This window comes from Schistocerca nitens, chromosome 1, assembly GCF_023898315.1.
Source record: "Schistocerca nitens isolate TAMUIC-IGC-003100 chromosome 1, iqSchNite1.1, whole genome shotgun sequence".
Classification (NCBI taxonomy): domain Eukaryota; kingdom Metazoa; phylum Arthropoda; class Insecta; order Orthoptera; family Acrididae; genus Schistocerca; species Schistocerca nitens.
This window is the reverse complement of record NC_064614.1, coordinates 881330158-881352454: the sequence shown is the minus strand read 5'-3', so window position 1 is coordinate 881352454 and position 22297 is coordinate 881330158. Positions and strand designations below refer to the sequence as shown.

At 38.6% G+C, this 22297-nt stretch overlaps 1 protein-coding gene across 2 annotated transcripts in view; it reads left to right on the top strand.

Moving 5' to 3' along the window:
- The window catches only part of LOC126263896 (actin-binding protein IPP), a 63501-nt gene extending 41479 nt beyond the window's left edge, over window positions 1–22022 (top strand). For both annotated transcript variants that reach the window (XM_049960953.1, XM_049960952.1), the window contains 3 exons: window positions 5415–5955; window positions 15813–16033; window positions 20903–22022. In XM_049960953.1, the coding sequence (XP_049816910.1) occupies window positions 5415–5955; window positions 15813–16033; window positions 20903–21133 (993 nt within the window). In that variant the 3' untranslated portion in view covers window positions 21134–22022. The remainder of the gene's footprint in view (window positions 1–5414; window positions 5956–15812; window positions 16034–20902) is intronic.
- Window positions 22023–22297: the final 275 nt, after the last annotated feature.

The following is a 22297-nucleotide window of genomic DNA, read 5'->3' as shown; positions in this document are numbered from 1 at the left end:
TGTGGGGCGAAGGCTGCTGAGGGAAAGCATCATGACTATGTTTGTGGTCTGTTTAGGTTCTGGATTCAGTATGGTGGTGGGAGGGAGTTTCTGAGGGTGTGGTAAATGTAATAGGTGTGTGAAGCAGGGTTTTCAACTGTGAGGGTATGTGGGGGAGGTTTGGACATGGTTGTAAAGGTGCTGGATAGTGGCACTCCAAGGCAGGAGTAAGAGGCATATAGGTTTGATAGGTTTTCTGAGGTGTTGCTGTGCATGCTGCTCTAGTCCTTGGAGGGCAAGAGTGTCAGTGTCAGAGATGGGATGCAGGAATTTGGGATTGCAGAGCAGGAGAATTTTACGGATGGGGAGGATGAGGTGGATGTGGTTTGGCCCTGGTTCACTTGGTTTTGCAGGGCTAGGTTGGTGAGGGCTATGGACTGGCATAATTTGAACAGATGGAGCTCATTGTGGAAGAAGCAGTTGCAGCCAAAGATGGGTAATTTGATGGTAAGGCCATTTGGGAGGATTCCATGAGCTAGTTAACAACACAGAAACAGTATGTGGGACTGGACTGTGGTTAGGTATAAGAAAACTTTTCTTTGTTGGTGCAGATGGAAGGAGCAGGGGTTCATGGTGGAGGATAAAAAATATGTAAATTACATAAAAATGTGTGTGAAAAAAATTGTAAAAATGCACAAAACATATAAAATGCATGGAAAAAATTGCAAAAAGGACAGGACAATTGAACTGTGGGGAACAAAGCTGATACCTTAGGGAGCAGGGCCAATAGTACTAGGTCAAAGTGGACTAAAATTGATATAAAAATACAGTGAGATCAAAGAGAAAAATCAGTAAAAAACAATTATGTAGGATGCAGGTTGGTGGGTGGATATGTGTGAAGAGAGAGGAGAGCAGATGTAAATGAATAAGGTGAGGTTAGTACATGTGTACTGGAATAAAGGAAGAGAAAGGGGGGAGGAGAAAAGGAGGGGTTAGTAGACTGCGGTTCAAGAAGTTTATGTGATACAGGAAAATACAATAAAGAACACATGAAAGTGCATGAGAATGAGGCAGGAAGAGTCCAAGACTAGAGCAAATGAATCATATTCTCCACCAGGGTATTGACTATGTCTCATAATGCCCTGAAGTGAGGAATATCCTACCTGCTAACCTTCCCACCCTCCCATAGTGGTATTCTGCCACCCACCAGATTTATGCAATATCCTTTTCCATTCCTACTCCACCCCTGCTCCAAACCCTTTACCTCATGGATCATATCCCTGCATTAGACCTAAATGCAAGATCTGTCCCATACATCCTCCGACCACCACCTGCTCTAGTATGGCCACAGGCATCACCTATCCCATCAAGGGCAGGCCTACCTGTGAAAGCAGTTATATGGTCTACAAGCAAAGCTACAACCACTATGTTGCTCTCTACATGAGCATGGAAACCAACAAGCCGTCTCTCCGCATGATTGGCGAACAGCAAACTGTGGCCAAGACACAACTGGACCATTTAGGTACTGGCCATGCTGCCGAACACAACGTGTTTCACTTCAGTGTCTGATTCACAGCCTGCAAAATCACGATCATTCCTATCAACAACTGCTTTCCTGAACTGGGTAGGTGGAAACTTGCACTGCAATATATTGTTCATTTTATGTATATAGACTAAAGCAGTGAGTGAAAATTTGTACCAAGGCCAGGAATCAAACACAGGTCTCCTGCTTACCAAGTAGGTGCACTAGCCACTAAGCCACCTTGGCACAGTGATTGGCACAGTTGCACAGATTTCCCTGGTATGTCTCCCTCTTCGATCCAAATTCTCATTGCCATCCAAGTCAACTTTAAATTCTCCCTTACTCATGAACAGAATTGCCGAGGCTCTCCATGTTCTGTGTAATGGGGATTTTAAAGTTGACTGGGGCAGCAGTGAGAATTTGGATATAGGAGTGAGGCGTCCCAGGGTAATCTGTGGAGTTGTGCGAACTGCTATGTCAAGGTGGCCTAATGGCTAACATACCTGCCTGGTAAGCAGGAGATCTGGGTTCGATTCCCGGCCTTGATACAAATTTTCACTCACCTCTTCAGTCTATGCACATAGTATCATATCTGTATGAGATTAGTAAAGTCTCTGAAATTGAGTCATTTCATTTGTATAAGTACCTGTACCTGGGTTTCAGGCTAGATCCCCCATTTACGTTCAATGCTGAAGTGCTATTCCAGAACATGGAGAGACTCGGCAGTTCTGTTAGTGTATAAGGGGGAATTTAAAGTTGACTGGGGCAATGTGAGATTTTGGATTAAGCAGAGAGATATGCCATGGTAATTGTGCAGTTGTGTGAACTGCTGTGCTAATGTAGCTTAGTGGCTAGCACTCCTATCTAGTAAGCAGGAAACCTGGGTTCGATTCTCAACCTTGATACAAATTTTTGCTTGCTGTGTCAGGCTATGTACATAACCAGTCAAGTCTCCCAAATTGCCTCACTTCACATCCTACATTCCTGTAACCCCACTGACCTTAATCTTTGCTAGTCCCTGTCTTTCATCCACCTATCCTCTTCCCTGCTCCCACTCCAACACTACATAGCCTTCTATTCCATCAATGCACCCACTAATCTTTTTCCCTCCCCCCCCCCCCTCCCTCCACCTCTTCCCACTCTCAAATCTCCTCAGCACATGTGGCAGGCCCTGTCTGCACCACATTACTGCCTGCTCCCACAAGTGCCCTACGATTTCCCTCAGCCCTGTGCTGCTCTCCCTCCTCTCCAGCCCTGCCTCTTCCTTGCCCCTACCAGCCACATATTGCTTTTCCCATTATGCACATTGCTGTGCACAGTCCAACCTCAATGGTCATTTGTGTGTGAGTTGTGCTTATGTGAATGCACATGTTTTTTCTGCCTTAGAGCAAGACCTTGTGGCTGAAAGCTCAGGTGTGTAGCAGTCATTTTCTTGTGTCTGTGTGCAATCCAATGTCTGATCTATATGCTGGGTAGCAATCTATCCTTTTCATAATGTGTCATTATTCTACAGGATTCGGTTATTTATTTAACCAGTTTTTGTGTACTAGGTCATCATCATATTGTAACTGTCTGTCATCATTGAAGGAGTTACAGTATTTGCAAACAATATTGGAAAAGATTTTACTCAATCTAGGCATGAACACAGTGAATGTCATCTTTGATAGTGGCAGGGATATGCAGTTAAAAAGGTAAGTAGTTGACCAGTAAATAAATATAAAGGGAGGAAACCAGGAAGACGGTATCTCTAAGCTCACAAAACAGTGCATATATTACATTTTAAATTAAATTAACAATCCTAATAAAGGAAAATTACTACTTGACAAGATGACTAAAGAATATTTTGTATAGGTATTACATATGGAAAATGACACAGAAACAGAATAAAAGATAGAATTGACAATTGTGACAACAGAATACATTGAGTAGAAAAGCAGTCACATTAAAGTAAATAAATACAGAAAATGAAGGAATAGAAAGGAACAGACAGTGCAGGAAGCGTTGGGAAACTGTGAGGATTAAGTGGAAGTTTAGAAGGGGGAAAGTATTGAGCTGTGTTTGGTCATTTAATGTTAAATCTGAACTCCAGGCCAGATTTTTGTTGATTTCCAGGGCTTCCAACAAGTTGAGTTATTGGCCTTTGTTTGCTATGTGCATGATGTTGATCTGTGGCTAACACCTGTGACCATCACTCAGTACATGCTCAGCAAATGTTGCATCACAATTATGCATTCTCCAACTGTGTTCCTGTTCAGCCAACATAGCTGCTGTGCCTCTGCCTGACAGACCAGTATAAAACTCATCTCATTCAAGACAAGTAATTTTTATAGCCCATTATTTGCTAGTAACTGGGTCTTATTTTTGCTATGAAAATAGACTAGGCTCTTGTGTTCCTCGCATAGTATGAAATCCCATAGCTGCAGAATGTCAGTGTTTAAGCTACACTCTCTGATACCTGTCTTAGGTGTGTTGATGTCTAAGCATTTGTACATCTGTTCGATTCAGTTTCTTCCCATATGCTTTCAATTCTCAGTCTCAGTGCACCTGTGAATCTGAAATACCTGGGACACCTCTCTGGCAGAATGCCTGATCATGAGAGACCCAAGAATCATGCTTTGTTGAAACTCATTGCTCTGAGCTGACTAATTCATGAAGAAAAGAGATCTGTGACATTAATGAGTTGTCCCTTCAGTTATATACCCTCCTATGCACAGCGTAACATTTGAAGAGTAATTTCAGTGGAGTCTCCACAAATTTTTGATCAAAACAGTGTACTAATGAAGAAAACATAAATGTCAGTTGTAAGTGGTTTGTTTACATATCTGTAATTGCTTTCAGCTTTCAGTAAAGCCATTTTCAGTGGTAACAGAATGTGGATAAGAAGTGAGAGTCAGTAGTATGACATCAGTGATAAGTTTAGAGGAAATTTACATACATGATAAGAGTAAAATGACAATTACTTAAAACATGAAACATTCCAATAATTCTGTTAAAAACAGTATTTAGTGACATGATAACGGAACTGGATCAAAAGTCAAATAATTTAATAGTAAGGGTAATAATTAAAGGCCTAATCCAAATAAAATACAAAACAAAAAATTTTCACATCAGTTCTTGTCTTGATAAAGTACAGAGATATTCATCAACAATGTCTTGACTGTATTTTGGACTTATAATCTCAGCTTGTTTATGTTATTAAATAGTGTATTTTAACAGAATAATACAAACATTTTGTATGTCTTTTTTTCCTGTATACTTATCATCTATTTGATGCTACTTGTCCCCATTTTAATTTTAGTTCTGTTATGATTTAAAATGCCCCTCACTGAAGGTTGAAACCATTGGCTGATGTTTATAAAGAAATGACTTACGGCTAGAGCGGCTTTGTTCCTTGTTGCTATTCTACAACTGCAGAAATAATCTATGGTCTCATTAGGGAGCAACTGATTGCATTAATCTATATCACATGTTTGATTGAGTGATGAAGGAATGGTGTGTGTAAAAATGCACTGATGCAATTCCAACAGGAAACATCAGAACTCATGACGGATGTCGCTTGCAGTATTAAATAACATGGTGGATTTTTTTTACTATGATATTCATTTGTAAAGTTCTCAGGAATAATTTATAATATAATTCATGTATTTTCCTGAATTTTTGCTATGTTTGTTGCATGTATATTTCTATTACAACTCATTTCAGTGTAGTATTACTGTTGTAAATGGTGTTTAGCATTTCATTACTTAGTTAGTCCCTGTAAATGACACCTTTAGAGTTTACTCCATACCTCCCTGCTATTCAAACAATTTTTCACTAAACTCTTCTTATTCAGAGTTACTGTGCTGTGCTATATATAACTTAATTTGCTTACATTATTTTTTCACACTGAAATGCTCAATACATCTCATGGCAGGTGGCATTACGTTCTATCCGTAAGGACCTAATGACAAAACGAGGCAGCCTCGTACCTTTGAATGTTCAACCACGAATGTGTGCAAAGAAGGACATCTATGTGATTGGTGGCTCAAAGCGTGAGTTAGAGGTGTCATGGACCCGTTCTTCAGAATGCACCTTCAACTCTGTGGCAAAATTCAACACATTTCTACAGCAGTGGGAACTTGCAGCTTCAATGGGCATCAGTCGAATCCTTCCTGGTGTTACTACTCTGAATGGGCATATTTTTGCTGTTGGAGGTGAACAGGATTCCCAAATACTGGCAAATGGAGAAGTCTATAATCCTGCTGACAATAGTTGGTCAAAAATTGCAAGCATGGTGGTGCCGCGCTGTGAGTTTGGGCTGTGTGCTCTGGATGGTCACCTGTATGCTCTAGGTGGCTGGGTTGGTGAAGACATTGGTGACTCCATTGAGCGATATGATCCCATGCAAAATGAGTGGCAACTGGAAGGAAACCTGCCTGAAGCTCGTTTCAGCATGGGTGTTGTATCATATGAAGGTGAGTATTTCATAGTCAAAGTAGCTCTTGCACATTTCTTGATTTCTTTACAGGTGGATGGTTAACAATTTACAAAAATAAATAAGTGAAAGTGGAACATGTAAGCACCACATAAATGTTTACCTCATGTGTTTTCCATTACCAAAGAAATCAAGTAAAACCAGATAACAAAAGATGAAGAACTGTGATTGTTTGCTGAAACTCACCCGTCCCCTTACCCTCCCACTTCACCAACACTGCTGCTGTATGTTACTCATGAGATGTGTTATTTAGTTGTTACTCTGTTACATCAGATATTTTAATACTGGAGTTATTTTCAGAATTATCAAAAATGAAATGGACAACTTGTGTTGTTGGGAGAGAAACAATCGTCAGATAAATTGCCTGTAAAATATAAGCAAATAATTTTAAGAGAGTCCATAGTGAATTTGTAGGTAAAATGGCTCTACTTCTTGAAATACATTGGGCACATACAATGGTTCAGGATTGTTGAACAATTGTTATATATATGTTTCATGAGTTGCAACAAGTTTATCTTTCACCTTGCAATAAGTTTATGTAACTTTTGCAACATTATAGGATTGTCATGTCTATTGGATGGTGTTGTCTGTTTGGCGCTTTATTCTTTGTCCATGATGGAAGAGATGGAACAGTGAATGTGCACCCATGGGCTGACATTCAGACTTGGAGCAAAGACAGACTGTATAATGGAGTGGATGTAACAAACATTTTTGTGCTCATAAATTCAGAACTTTTTTTTTTTTTTCTTTGGGGGAGGGGGCGGGAGTCAGTTGGCTTTCATGGAGATAAGCAGAGTGCCAAGTACAGATGCACTAACGAATGAGAATTTCCAGACAATCCTGAGAGGCAGTGCCATGAAATATAGAGTAGAGCTGTTTTATTGAAACAATGACAACTGTGAGATTTCATTGTTTTGTTGCCATAGTGTGTTTAAACTTAAGCTGTAAGTGGAAGTGGAACATGTAAGTGCCAAGTGTGCATTGTTAACGTCACTGGTTACGAAATGGCATTTCATTTAGAAGCTTCCAATTCAAACGAAGATAAAAAGTAATTGCCCATTTTTTTGCAGAGCATAATCCTTATCCATAGCTGACACACTAATTATTGTAGTGTAAATATTATTGCAGTACTGGCAAACCACTATATCACAATGTGCCGCAAAGGTGTCATGGCAGATGACCAGTAGCATTTGCCTAATGGTGGTCAGTATTAACCATACAAGAAAAATGGTTCAAATGGCTCTGAGCACTATGGGACTTAACATCTGAAGTCATCAGTCCCCTAGAACATAGAACTACTTAAACCTAACTAACCTAAGGACATCATACACATCCGTGCCCAAGGCAGGATTCGAACCTGCGACCGTAGCAGTTGCGCGGTTCTGGACTGAAGCGCCTGGAACTGTTCGGCTACCGCGGCCGGCTACCGTACAAGAGAAAATGGTGTTTCTGTTCATTGTCAGAGAGAGTGTGTGTGTCTGAACTCTATAGCAGAACAAAAGTTCAGAATGGAGAGAATTGTTTTGGTAAAAACAACAATTAAAAAGAGTGAAGAGACTAAGAAACTATTTCATCAACAAACTGTTGATTGTAAGTTCTGTGTGTGTGTGTGTGTGTGTGTGTGTGTGTGTGCGCGCGCGCGCGCGTGTGCATATGTGTGTGTGTGTGTGTGTGTGTGTGTGTGTGCGTGTGTGTGTGACAGTGAGACTGCAGGCAAGTAGTTGATCTGTATTGTCAGCAGAATCAATATGTTTCACTCATCTGCATGCAGTATTATCCATTAAAGTTACGGATATAGGAAAGTGAGCAAGTAATAGATACTAAACCAGTTGCACCCATTGACACAAGTGTGTGTTGCTTCAGGAGCATTTGGACCATTATGTGTGTGGGAGAGATGCTTTTCCCAGTGAAATTGTAGGAGAGGAATTGGATAGTAAGAGATAATTGACAGAATGGAAAGAGTCACAGCTATCAATTCCCAAAGTCATACTGACAGTCTTGTGGGGTTTCAAGGGCATTATGTGAATCGATTTTCAGGAGCATAGCGAACCTTTGTTTTAATGCATGCTATTGGTTACACAGTTGAAGTCTGCCAAAAGATCAAAATTCCAAGGACTCCTCTCACTGGTTCATGAAAACTGTGGGTGAAGTGTGTTGCAAATCAGAGTGATTGTACCAAAATATGAGTTAACAAACTTTATTGACAAGTTTCAAGAAATTTCATGTAATATAGTGACTAACATTCTTACTTTCTCGTTCAGTATATAAAACTGTCATCAGTGAAAGTTTCAGTGAAATAATAGATTTCCTCTACTGAAAATACATGAATTAATATTTTCTGCGAATTCAGTTTATACATTAAATATACTTCTACCTTTTATTTCATTACAAATTGTAGGCACCATAGATGGTGATGTATGGATGAAACATTTTAAGTGGTGTGTGGTAAATTTAAAATTTTATCTTGTGCTTCAGGCAAGCATTTGCAAGTGTATGATATTTTCCAAAACAAAATCAAAATTACAAAGGAAATAATGGTTAGTATTTTAAAATAACAGGTGATGTCTTCTTCTTTCCTGGACAATATAAATTTAGTGTTCGTTTCCTCCTGTAATATTATTATCTTTGTTTAATTATCTCAGAACACTGTGACATACCAAATACCTTCCTGATGTCCATATGAGGGGTATCAGATAAAATAAAAATATAAAAATTGCAAATCCTATTTGATCTCTTTACTAAGTAATCTATAAATCTGCCTTCCAATTAAAATCTTTATGTAAATCCAAGCATATAATATTCATGCGAATTGCTTTAAGTACCTCGTGATATTTCACATTATTTTTAAATCTCTAATTTCTGATGACTTAGTTCTAAACTGCAGGCTATTGATTATGTTGTCAGGATTTTCTGGGACATTACTTTTCATTAGAATTAGGTGTCATCTGCCTGATTAAAAAAGAAAAAAAAAAGTGGAGCACCCAGAAGACGTGGTTGGATGTCAGCTGTCAGTGGTTACGTAAACAATTAGAGCTGCAGTTTCGTGTGGCAGGTAGAGTGGCAACCAGATTGCATTAGTGTTGTTCATGTTAAATGTTGTTACCAGACTTGGCCGGATATATAGGATTGGGAACAGCATCAGATGTTGAGTGATCACTTTGAGGGACACAGCAATGCCATAAGAGATAGTATTATCAGCACCAGATGAGTTTGAAAGGGCCTGTCGGTATCCATTGGTCCAACTGGTCAAATTGTGCATTATCAAGGTTTGTGGTGCATTCAGATGTGACAATGGCCTAATGTTGCAGGCATACACATCGTCAAGATTTGGGGACAACCACTGCAAGGGAGGATTGGTGTATTGTTCACTAAAAGCATCATAATCTCTTCACATTTGCACTTGCTATCCGAGAACAGGTAACGGACTCCTGCATTGTTCTGTGTCATTCCATGCCATTGCTCGGATATTAGCAGCAGCCAGACTAGGGAATTACCATCCCATTCATAGATTGCCACAACACAAACTGCAGCATTTGAAATGGTGCTGTGACTGGGAAGCACAGACTGCAGATGAATGGCATCACATGGTATTCAGTGAACAATCACAGTTCTGCAGTTCCCTGGATGACCATCATTGAAGAATACAGCAGTGACCTGGCCCACTCTTCCAATATTTTGGAGAGGCATAGTGCTGTTACTCCTGCTGGGTCACGGTGTGGTAACCCATCGGCTGTGACTTCAGGGCATGACTGGTAGTGGTTGAGAGAACTCTGATGGAACAGCAGTAGGTCACAGACATCCTGAGTCCTCATGTATTACACCTGTTGCGAGGGAGTATTGTGGTGCTATTTTTCAATAGTGCAATTCTAATCTGCACATAGGATGTGTCACCATCAACTGTCTGCATGATGTTGAGGTACTCCTGTGGCCAGTGAGATCCCCGGATCTATCCCAATAGAAAGTGTGAGACCAGCTCAGATGTCAACTCCATCCCAGTGCCAGTATGCAGGATATTAAGGATCATTTACAGCAGTTGTGGGCCAGCTTGCCTTAGGAGAGGATACAACAGCTTTAGGACATCCTTCCCAGTGATCAGTGCATTCACTCAGGCCAGATGGGATGCAATATCATACTGATAAGTGGACTCTAGTTCTTTGTAATCATTGAAATAACATCGCATACCCTCCTACCCCATGTAGTTTCATTTTGTTTCCTCCCCTTCTCTCCCTCCCTTCCCCCTCCCTCTCCCCCCTTCCCCCCTCCCTCTCGCTCCCTCCCTCCCCCCTCTCGCTCCCTCCCTTCCCCCCTCTCGCTCCCTCCCTTCCCCCCCTCTCGCTCCCTACCTCCCTCCTCTCTCTCTCTCTCTCTCTCTCTCTCTCTCTTTCTCTCTGTCACACACACACACACACACACACACACACACGCACACACACACATCAACAGTGCTGTTGACTGAAGCTAAGTTCCATGCTGAATTATCATAAGGAAATGCAGAATGACTTTGGATTTTGCACTTGTATATAGAATTGCAGCTTTCCTTAATTGTGGACGAATGTCAACTATTGCTTATAAAAAAGAGAAAATACTCAATAACATCCAGTTAAAAGATCAGTGATGAACTCCTGGACTTCGTCACTTCGTTTAAATATTTAATGGTAGTGCATTAAACATTGAAAGGTAATGCATAAAAAGTTCATGATTTATTTGTAGTGTCAAATTCAGATAAAATCCCAAGCTTTCTATGCTTGTCTCTATCATCATTGTCAGGGGCTAAGTCTGACTGTTATACAGCTGGTGAGGCTCCAACTTCTATACCTAGAGGATGGCTTCTGATTGGCTGGATAACATCATGATGTGCTTGGCTACTGCCAATTTTTCCAAATACTTGTATTTAATGTGACGCTGGTGCTCGATACAGTGATCAGCAACAGTCCATATAGACTGGCCCACATAACATTTGCCACACTTGCAAGGAATACTATAAATTCCCAGCACTCCCAGGCCAAGATTATCTTTAACCCTCAATCAGATGCACTCTTTTTCATTACACACGGAAAGAATAGCAGTCTTTTTGTTATCAAGATAAACATTTACAGGCAAAATCACTGTTTAATCTTATAGTAACTAAACAGTGATAAAATAAACTTCATTATATGAGATAAATCACTGTTGAATAAAACAGCAATAACATAAACTTTTTATTGTATCACTCTGTGGCCACATACAGGTGTTACCTCACAGTAAAGACCCACTCAAAGCATTAAACAGTGCAGTTGCATCAGATCCCTGGTCAACCGCTTATTGAACACCAATTATCTCATAGGTAACTGCCTCATTGTGGGATTGTGCTGGTAGCTCAGAATCTGTGTCATTTTCTTGCACTGATCATAAATTTTTCCTTACCTAGTTTGCTGTTTATTTTATATTAGTGCTGCTCACTTGGACACACATTGATGAGCCAAAATGTTATGACCATCTGGTTAATAGCTTGTTTGTCTGTCTTTGGAATAAAATACATCAGGGATTCGGCAGTTTCTTGGTAGGTTTGTGGAGATACGTGGCATTAAATGTCTAAGCACAGGTCATGTAATTCGTGCAAATAGCGGACCGTTAATATGTGTAGGTAGTGATGGTGCCTGGTGCCCGATAGCAACCCAGATGGGTTCCATAGGATTTGCATCAAGTGAATTTGGTCATGAGACATCAAGATGAGTTCACTATAATACTCCTCAAACCACTCTACCATGATTCTGTCTCCAAGACATCGACAATTATACTGATGAAAAATCACATCTCTGTCATCTGGGAAGACATCAAACATGAATAGATGCAGCTGGTTTGTAGCTGTCAGCATGCCTTCGATTACTGTCACGGGTCCCATGCAAGCACAAGAGAATGTCTCCCTTAGTATAGTACTGCTCCCGCCTGCCTGCGTCAATGGCACACACAGGGTGTCTCCAACCCGGGACAACCGGGAGATCCGGGAAAAACCTGGGAATTTTTTCATCCGCGAGAAAACCAGGAAAAACCCGGAAATTTTTTTGAATTCTGGGAATTTTTGATTGGTTTTGTTCTCATTTAAATTTTTGTAATTTTGACTGGTAAGAACCAATACTCTAACAAAGGATATTACTGTATCCTGCTACTGCAGAATAATACTGCAGCCATAAAACATGAACGAGAGAAAAAACTAAAATAAAACTTAAATTGCAAAGGAAATGCGCTATATACAGCAACAAAACACAGTGCTCATACAAGCGTCTGCCAACAGCAAAAGGTGTCAAAGGCTTTAGGAAGACTATGCAATGCTTCGTAACAACAAATTGCCTCCGATGAGCATGATGCCACAACTTTTAACATTAGATTTGTTTTAGCAGTTACGAGTGGGATCATGCACATGCGCAGTTGAGTAGTGTCTTCTTCCGCCTCTGGCTACAGAAACGTGGCTGTTGGCTGTGTAAGCAGTCACAGTATAAAAGCAGCTAGGTGCTACCGGGAAAAATTTTACTAGCACGCTCAAGCTGCCAGATTGCGCAGCAGCCCTGGATCTAGGAGTGGAGGGGGGGGGGGGGGGGGCAAATTCATATAAAACTTGTTTCACAAAGCGCCTAGCATCCAGCGCGAGTTGGTCTATCGATTATTCGTATGATTTTGAAACGTGTCCCTGTCGGTTTTTGAACATTGTTGAACACATTCTAAGTTGATTTCTGAATGAATCATAAGTTGATTTGTGAATGCGTGCATAGTGTACGTGATGTCTCTGTCAGTGGAATCCTCATCACATCTAGAAATAAACTTTCCTGCAGACAAAAGGAGCTATACGAGATGAGCAGTGTATAGCCGAACGAAAGAAAGCCAACCACTGTCTGATTATGTGGTTGATAGGGTTTGTGAATGATGAGCGTTGTTACGATTACCAGCGAAATCCATAGATTCAGACTACCAGAGTGCGAATAAACGACTAACAGGAATAACAGGTAAGAAAGATTACGTATTATCTTCTCGGTGTATCCAAGAAAATGAAATTTTGACAGAGAATTTTTGGTCAGATCGCTGCTATACTAGCAAGGGTCAGTTGTACGGTCTCCGGCTAGCAACTGCTTTAAGGTCTATTCTGGAAGTAGCGCGGAAAACACGTTGTACGAACACGTAACAATGCCTAACCGGAGAATAATCGCGGGATAATTAAACTGATGATTCTGGCAGAGTTAGTGAAGTTAACCGGCGAATAACTTTTGACATTGGCAGGAATAGATACAGAATTAGTGATGACAACATTGTTTGTTAGAACGAGGAAGGAGAAGAAACGGGGACATCACACAAATTATGGAAGAATAAGACGATTCCAAATTTCTGTAAAAATTTTGCACTACTACTTTTCGATCTCATGCTTGAGAAACCGGAGCGTATGAATGAAGTGTAAAACTATTTCCTAACGTAAAGCTTTTTGCTTGTAGTAGGCTTAACAGGCATTTGATATTGGTACTTTGTGTATTATAATCTGCCATGTTATAAAAATGACCATTTCTGCCAAAACAGTCTCGTTTATTTGGCGTGTGTTACAATTGCTGCAGTATTATAAAGGCCTATTTTGTTTTATCTTGCAGACAGTGACAAAATATAGGTAATCAGGTCGAGAAACCACACCAGTCTTAGGCCTATTTGTGATTACAGCTTTTTCAGTATTAGACAACAACATTTCGATTTTTCAAGTAGCAAAACGTTTGATGAACTTTGATGAGGTAAAAGATCCTTTCGCAGAAAGGAAAGCACACCATGTAAAACTGTAGCAAGATTAGAGAGAAAAAAATTCTAGGAGCCAAGGATTGAAGAAATGTGTACTGTCTTGCTTGTCTCTTCTCTTTACTGGCTTTATGTATCCTATACTTAATTTTATGTCTCACAAAGCAGCAAGTTGTTAGCTAATAGGGAATAAATAGTGCGAATTTTCTGAAGAGCTTTTTTTTTAAAAAAAAAAAAAAGAAAAAAGAGGGGCAGGATGTCAAACCGGCCGCTTGGAAGCAGGAGAGGCACCATAGGACATTGTAATTTCCGCTGTCCTGAATATTGTTTGATGGCATCCAGTAAAAAATATACACGTTTCAATTCCACATACCGAAATACAGTGACGTGTGATAGAAGAATGCTGTGTGAAGAGTTGTGGTGCTGCACTTTGGCACACTTAAGATCAGATAACATGTCTTACAATTCCTCGGACATGTATGTCTTACATATCAGTATCTTCAGGAAGACATGCGCTACAAAATGAACGTATTTTTGAAAATTCGATTAGTTTTTTTTTTTTGACGTCCTATCTCAGACGCTCGAGGGACGCCACTATCTACTATTGCCCCGGTTCGGAAATATCGTAGGTACGGGTCTGATGTGCAGAGCAGTCTGAGTTATAATAGGGAAGCGGGTAATCTCCATGTGACTCGTGTTTACATTTAGTGATTTTGCTGTTTCCTCTTTGTCTACTGCACTCACATCAACTGAAAACAAAATTGCATTATTTGGCCGGGAGCTATCATGTGAATTAAAATACATTTACATAATTACGGAAGGCTAAAATATGTTATTAGTTTCAGATTTTATTTTATTTCCACCTTTCTGACAGTCAAGCATTAATTGCCATGCAGAACAATGAAGTTATTTTTATTGGTTTGCTGGAAAAATTTTCTTTTATTGATCTTTTCCGCTGAGGCAGTCAATATATTTGAAACAAAGGGTTTAATTTTCAAACTATTGGCTAGTTTCAACTGTTCGGTGCATTTCAAGTGTACATTTTCATCTTCTAGCACGTATGGCATTATGCCATTACAAAGAACCAGACATGAGATAACAAAGTATTGGTACCCAAGGAAATTTACATCCCGAAACCACATTGAAAAGCTTAATATCAGGTCGATGCCTACTTCACTGGGAATCTGGGACTCATTTAAAAATCAGCTGTTTGATGATGATGAGCCACTTAGAAGAATTTATAGCCCAGAAGATCACACTTTTATGTCGTTATTAAAAAAATTACTGGCACTTTTGTGTGATATATCTTAAAATGTAATACGTACATAAAAGACCAACATTGTATGTGAAAGCTTAGCTTCTCTTGCAGCATATTGGCCTTAGAGACCAATATTATACGTGAAAGCTTTGTTTTTCTTGTAGTAACACTATATATATTAATTTAAACGATTAACTTTTCCTGTTCGTGTGTTCGCGCTACTTAACAGTGATGTTGCTATTGGCTGACTACACCACGTGTCCGAAGCTCTAAATATCCGCTGTCATTGGCTGGCGAAATGAGCTATGACTGGCTTACAAATATGCATCGCAATCTCAATTTCAGTGCTTCGGAAAGTAACATGCGGTGTTTGGTGGAATTCGAATTTATACTTTCGTAATACGAAAATACGTAGCGTACATGTTACTGCACATCAAACATCTTTCCGAAAGGTGTTTCGTTTTCTAAAGCGCCGGGAAATTCTACGCCCATGTATAAAACCATAACCATTCAAAGGATTGATAAGTTATACAGTTCTACGAGAAAATATACTGTCAATTAACAGGGAAAAACTATGTTTCCACCCGGGAGAAAGTGTATTTTTAACCAGGAAATCTAGGAGAAATCCAGGAATTTTTTTTCCTTGTCCACGTATACACCCTGCACACTGCATGTTTTGAGCTACTGATCACTTCGATGATCACGTTTGTGGAGATGACCATCAACCTAGTGTAGCAAAAATGAGATTCACCTGAACAGCTAAATTAAAGGTTTTGCATTTGTTGTTTCCTGTTATTCTAGAAACTATTAAACTCACTATTTTTCTTTCTCCTTAGGTTTGATCTACATGGTTGGTGGTTGTACACATCGTAGCCGCCATGGAAGAGAGCTCTACAGCTATAATCCTGTAACTAAGGAATGGGCAAATTTGCGACCTATGTCAGTTCCCCGAAGTCAGATGGGTGTTGCAGTCCTGAATGACCATCTTTATATTGTAGGGGGCACTAATAGACATAATGAAGTGCTGCAGTCGGTGGAAAAATATTCCTTCCAAGAGGTAACTACCAACTTTATAACCTGAAAGAGTCTTCAAAAGTATCTGAAGTTCATTTTCAGAAATCACTCTTGCAGAATAGTTACTAACAAGGTGAATTTTCACTCTGCATGTGGTTACAAATGGCTGAGATGAAAGTTGTATGTAAATAATAATATTCACACCAGTTCAATAATTAGGATTTATATTTTGTTTCAGAATGCTCTCTTCTTAAAATCTCTTGCAAGGTTGTATGTAACAATGATTACATTAATTTGTTGTTGATAGGATGATAGAGGGTGGTCACACTGTTAACACTATTTTAGAGGTATTAAGTTTGTGAAACTCTGTGTGTTATTTTCTTCCCAAGGAGGTGAGTTTGAAAATGGATGCTGCCATCGATATGCAGCATAAGTTCCCGCAAAAGTTAGTAGTGTGTTACTATGGTCACATTCACAGCCATAACACTGCCTCATTATGGATGAGCAACTGTCACATTCTTGTCACCATGGAGAATACAAAACATTTTTATGTGAGACAAGATATTATGCTGGCTAAATCAGTTTTTTATTACTATTTAAATCATCCTGGTAAGATGCTGATTTGATGAAAGTGTATCGTAATACCCATTGCTTTCCTGCATTCCGAACTTGAAAAATGTCCATTAAATGATACTGTTAGACTACCAAAAAGAAAAAAAATATATAAAAAAGCTAGGTTGGCTACAACTTCAGATTGGTGCCTCCTTGACAGAGTCCCACATCGTGAACATGATTTCATAGATAGGTAAATAAATAAACAAACAAATTACATCTATATTTTAAGACTCTCTAGATTAAAAAATGTGTGCCAAATTCTGAAATCAAGATGTCTGACTTCAGTCACCAGGCTCACCCACTGAATTATCTAGATCTTATCCAAAACTAATTTTCTCTGGCCTTCCCCTGCACTGGCAGTGCAGTTTGCCACATTCAGTATTCAGGTATCATCTGTAGTTTTCAAGTAATTCAATCTTCCAAGAGAATTAAAATCTTGTGGCTGTGTTATAATGAAATATGTAGCAATATCAGTATAATTATTTTATCTTTCTTCAGGATGGACATTCTGAAGTAAGTATTTGATTACTTCGATGGAAAATTATCTGTCTTTTGCAAAAATATATATCGTAGTCTCATTTAGCAGGTGATTTTGTTGGTACATCAACCCAAAACGTATCACCATATTCAACCCGTTAATCGGATATCTGTAGAACAAAAATAATATTAACTTCCACATTGAGTAAAGAGGTCCAAGTGTCTTTATCATAAATAATAATTTGACAATATGTGAATATATTCTTCCCATTTATTCTTTCCTGATGGAATAGATAAATTTACGATTTCTCACAATCATTGATTCCACTTTACTGATAAATTCAAATTCTATATAGGATATTAAAATGCAGTTGTTTGATATTACACTACACTATGAAATACAAGAGGTATCTAAGCCACAGCTGTACTAACAACTAATATTCAAACACTATACAGACAGTTTTATGTGGGTAGAAAGGGGGGGGGGGGGGTTCAGTCTGTGGTTGGTTATGATACTGGTAGAGGGTGGGCCTAAACTATCATGTTTATGGCACTACCTGGCCCAACAAGGAATGTCTCTGCAGCAGTTAGCAAATGCTTTGTGCACTTCACTGTGTGTTGCGTATGCTCCAAGTTCTCATTTGTTTATGCTGCAGTCAACTGTGATATAGTGTCTGAATTTACTTGTCTGACCTTGCACCAGACCTCATATGAAAACATAATAATCCATAATGCTAAACTCAGGAAACAGATTACTTTTGTAAAGTTAAAATGAAAAATTACGTATTCATGAAAACCTGAGTGCAACATAATGTTTCACAGTAATGAGGAAAATTATGACACAGTTTATTTTCTTAAATGATCTGTTTTTCATTCAAAATCTTGTAAAAATATGAATTGTAAACAATTAGTTCCCAAAACTTCTAGTTTTCTACAATTTTTCAATTACTAAAACTTACACATGTTCTCGCATAAGCACTACATTTTTTAGTTCAGCAAGTTACTTTCTACTTTATTGTACATTACTAAACAGTCTTTATATTTTAATGCCAATACCCTAGAACTTTAAAACTGATTATTTTATATGAAAATAACCGTATACAAAATTCGGTTAACATTCTTTTACTTTTGACAATTTTCATTTAGCTAATTATAAACTTGGAAACATGTTAACATATTACAAATTATTAAAATTTGTGATTTTGTTGATGATGCATTACATTCAGTATCAATTGCTATGTAATCTGCAGTTCTCTCACACAATATTAAATGTGAAATGTGGTGATCAGAGAAAAAAAGAGAGAGAGAGAGCGAGAGCGTGTGTGTGTGTGTGTGTGTGTTTGTGTGTGTGTGTGTGTGTGTGTGTGTGTGTGTGTGTGTGCACGCACGCGCACTGTAGCTCAACAAAGGATTTATACCGAAACCAACATGTTTGTGCGTGCGCACTTGTGTCTGTTGGCACTTGAGCTGTTTAGTGAGTAGCTTCCTTTACTCCTAAATTGTTTACATTCTGCCAGAACTTTCTTACTATATTTTTGTCTTTCTCCTTATCTGCCCTTACATTTCGTGTGTGTGTGTGTGTGTGTGTGTGTGAGAGAGAGAGAGAGAGAGAGAGAGAGAGAGTTTTTCTTCTCTTTTGTACGTACCTGTTGAAACTCAGTGCTTCTGCTATTTAGTGAGTGGTCTCCTCTTAAATTACTTATAAGGAGTAAGGTTGTGTGACTTGAGAGCCTGTTTGTATTTATGCATTGGAACTGTCCTGGAAGAGAATTAAAAATGCATCTGTACAGAGCCTCTTTAATTTGGGAAAACAGTTGTTGTTGTATGTCCAAATACAAATTACGATGATCTGATGAAAGATTGAAAAACATAGTAGTTGTATGGGAAAAATGACATGTTCTGTTTGTTGTAGATTGCTGGCTTATAAGTATTTTGATTGTAATGCTTGCAGCAATTGCATGTACTTAATTCTTGCAAATAAAATGTAAAACACAATAGCAAAATGCAAATTTCAGAAATATTTGAACAACTTACACAGTCATTTTGAGTTGTCTTTCAAAGGCATTGAAAAGTTGAAGAAAATACTGGAATTTAATAGTAAGAACAATGACTGCATAAGAAAGTGTGCTTGGCAGATGTGACAGAAGTATTGGAAGGGTTGAATAAATGCTGCAAAATTAATGCTGAATCCTTCTTTTACAGAACTAGGAACTAGTTACAAAGAGGATGACAGTGGAAGTGGAAGAGAGATACATGTGCACAACACTATCTTTTACACTTGGGAGATTTTGCAGAGTTGGGGGGACGTGGGTGTATTGTAAGGATATCTCACTATTTCATGGAGGATAGGATTTGCTCATAGGCAGAACAGCAAATATGAAGCCGGCTGTATCACTCATTTCTGGTTCAGTCCGGACACGAAGATGTATGCCCTCAGCATTCTCACATATAACAAGGCTACTGCTGTGATTTAACACTTGGTAAAGCACTATGTGTTGTGCAGCTGGAGCTGCTGTTTGATAAAACCAACCCAAAGGTCTGGACGTAGAAACTAGAACCAATAAAGGTGATATACATGCCCCGATAGCCCAGAAAATTTCAAGAGTGGATTATTAAAAAAAGTAGAGACAAGTACAGGTTTTCTAAGTAGTCACCCTCTCCTCTGCCCCCCCCCCCTCCCTCTCCGCACACTTGAGTGTAACACACAAAACATTAACAATCATGTTAAACTGTCAGAAAAGCCCTTCTTTAGGATTGTTCAATTTGTGTGTCACATTGGCTTGGATGTCAGTTATGTCATCAAAGTGTAGACCCTGTCTCATGAATTTGTGCACTTTATTGCTTTGTGGAAAGTTTGTAAACTTGTTTCTTCTTTAAACATTCTGGGGAATGCCCTGAAAACTTGATTTAGAGTTGTTCCTACATTGTGTTTTGTGACACAATAATGTTGACACACTATGGCTACACATCCACTACTGAACACTGTCTGCTCACAGCTGACTGGTTGAATGCACATTGGGGTTTACAGTTGTTTGTTCAAGATGCCATCTAGTTACTGTGTTGACATTGTTTGTACACCAGGAATAAAATCAGTCTCAGAACTTTGTGTAGTTACATAACCTAAAAACAGTACCATGAACAAATGCAAACAAATAAAGTTGAATAATTTAATTATTTGTTATAGTAATACTGATGATGACAATAGAATTAGTGTAACAGTGCCATGGTAAATTGGTTTTGGATGGTGTATAAAATTATATAAAAACTAAATGGACTGGGAGGGTAGAGTAATACACAAAATCGTGGCACAAAGAAATGATGAGAGAGAGGTGAGATTTTAAATTGACTGTAATGAAGAAAGGTGATGGAAGATATAAAGTGATATGGATAAGCCTAATTTTTAAAAAAATGCAGAGAGGAAGAGACAGGGTTAGACTCCAGACAGCTGGGTGGAGTGACACGTGAAGGTGGAAACTGTGTCCTCTTGGGTAAATTCCCATACTTAGAAATTGGAGGCATTGGCATGGGTGAGTTTTGCGTTGAAAGAGTTATGTGAGTGATGTTATCTTTGTATCTGGTGTTCGGATGTGACTGTATTATTTGATGGGAAGCCATCGTGAATGGTACAAAGGAAGTGCAAATGGAGGTATTCCCTTTTCAGATTGTCACTTAAAATCATAATTTGTAAATCTGCCCATAGTGCCTGTTGTTATCCTCACTGCAGACTTTCATGTTACATTTTTCCATTTTGATTAATTATGACTTACTCAAATGACCTCAAAGCACATATCTGAAATTATAGTTTCTTTCTTTCTTTCAGAACAAATGGACTGTTGTACCACCAATGAGGGTGGGGCGTGCTACACCAGCAGTAGCTGCAGCAGATGGTCTTCTGTACGTTATTGGTGGCGATCAGCTTCATGAAGTACATTTTTACCGTGCCCAGTTCTCAATAACATCAGTTGAGTGTTATGACCCATTATCAGATACATGGCGCAACTGCTCTCCATTGCCAGAAAGTCGTAGTGAAGCTGGTGCTGTGGTTTTATAGTGGCAAGCATGCAATTATTGAGTATTTCCCAGTGAGTGAATGTGACAAGAATTGGAACTCATTGTTTTATGACAGACTGGAAAATGGTATTCTGTTCTGCATTTAGGCTTGGATCTTATTCTGATATGCAAACTTGTTATTGCCTATTCTCTTTCCACTTCTGCATTGCTCCTGGAATGTCTTAGAGGGCATAGTTGGTGCTGTAGGCTACTTTTAGAGCTGTGACTCTAAGGAATTGTGTTAAAAAGTTGGAAACATGTACAATTTGCAGTATTTTCATTTGTAATTATTTTATCTGTTAATTGTGTTTGTATAAAAACAACGAGAAGCTAGTTTTATGTTGGAGCAAATTTTGAATGTAGGTACAATGATCTATGTTGTAAGATCTGCTATGTAACTTCAGTTGGTGAAGTATTATCTTGCTTTTCTTATTGAAATTTGCTGTAAATATTCCAACACTAATAACGAGTGGCACACAAAATTTTATATATTTTTGGAAAGTGAATAACATTTGTTGTAAATTTACACTTTCATACTTCATGTTCCCATGAATGAATGACCTTTGGAAAGTTGAGAGCAAGTGTGTATTAACACCATAACATTTTTTTTTTATTTGATCTCACTGAAAAGTTTGATAACATTGTTACAAACATCACTGTATTATCTTGTTTCTTTGGATTAATTATTACAGTGATTTTAAATATTTGTTTACATTAAGTAATATTTTCTACTGTTTATTTCTTGTGTGTGTTCATTCATTTACATGTAAGAAGTCAATGGTAGAAAAAGTCCTATTTTGTGAATGCAGTTACACTGTAGTGTTCACAGTTTCACTGAAGTACCTTTATATGATCTATGCATGTCTGTAAAAATAAAATATTTGATGTCACTATGATAATTGATTCATAATGTAATGTAATAACCATAATTAATTTAGATGAGAAGACTATAGAACCTGGATTTAAGAGGAGTGGTGACATTGTGACAGGCATAGACCGACATATACTGTCACTGTCACCAGTCACAGTGAGCAGTTAAACTCCAATATTAACTAATGTCAAACTGTACAATGTATATGGGAATTTTTAGCAGGGATGTAGGGAAAATTTAAGTGATTTCTTGTTTGCTGGGTGCCAAAATCGATCATCATTAACTAAATTGAAA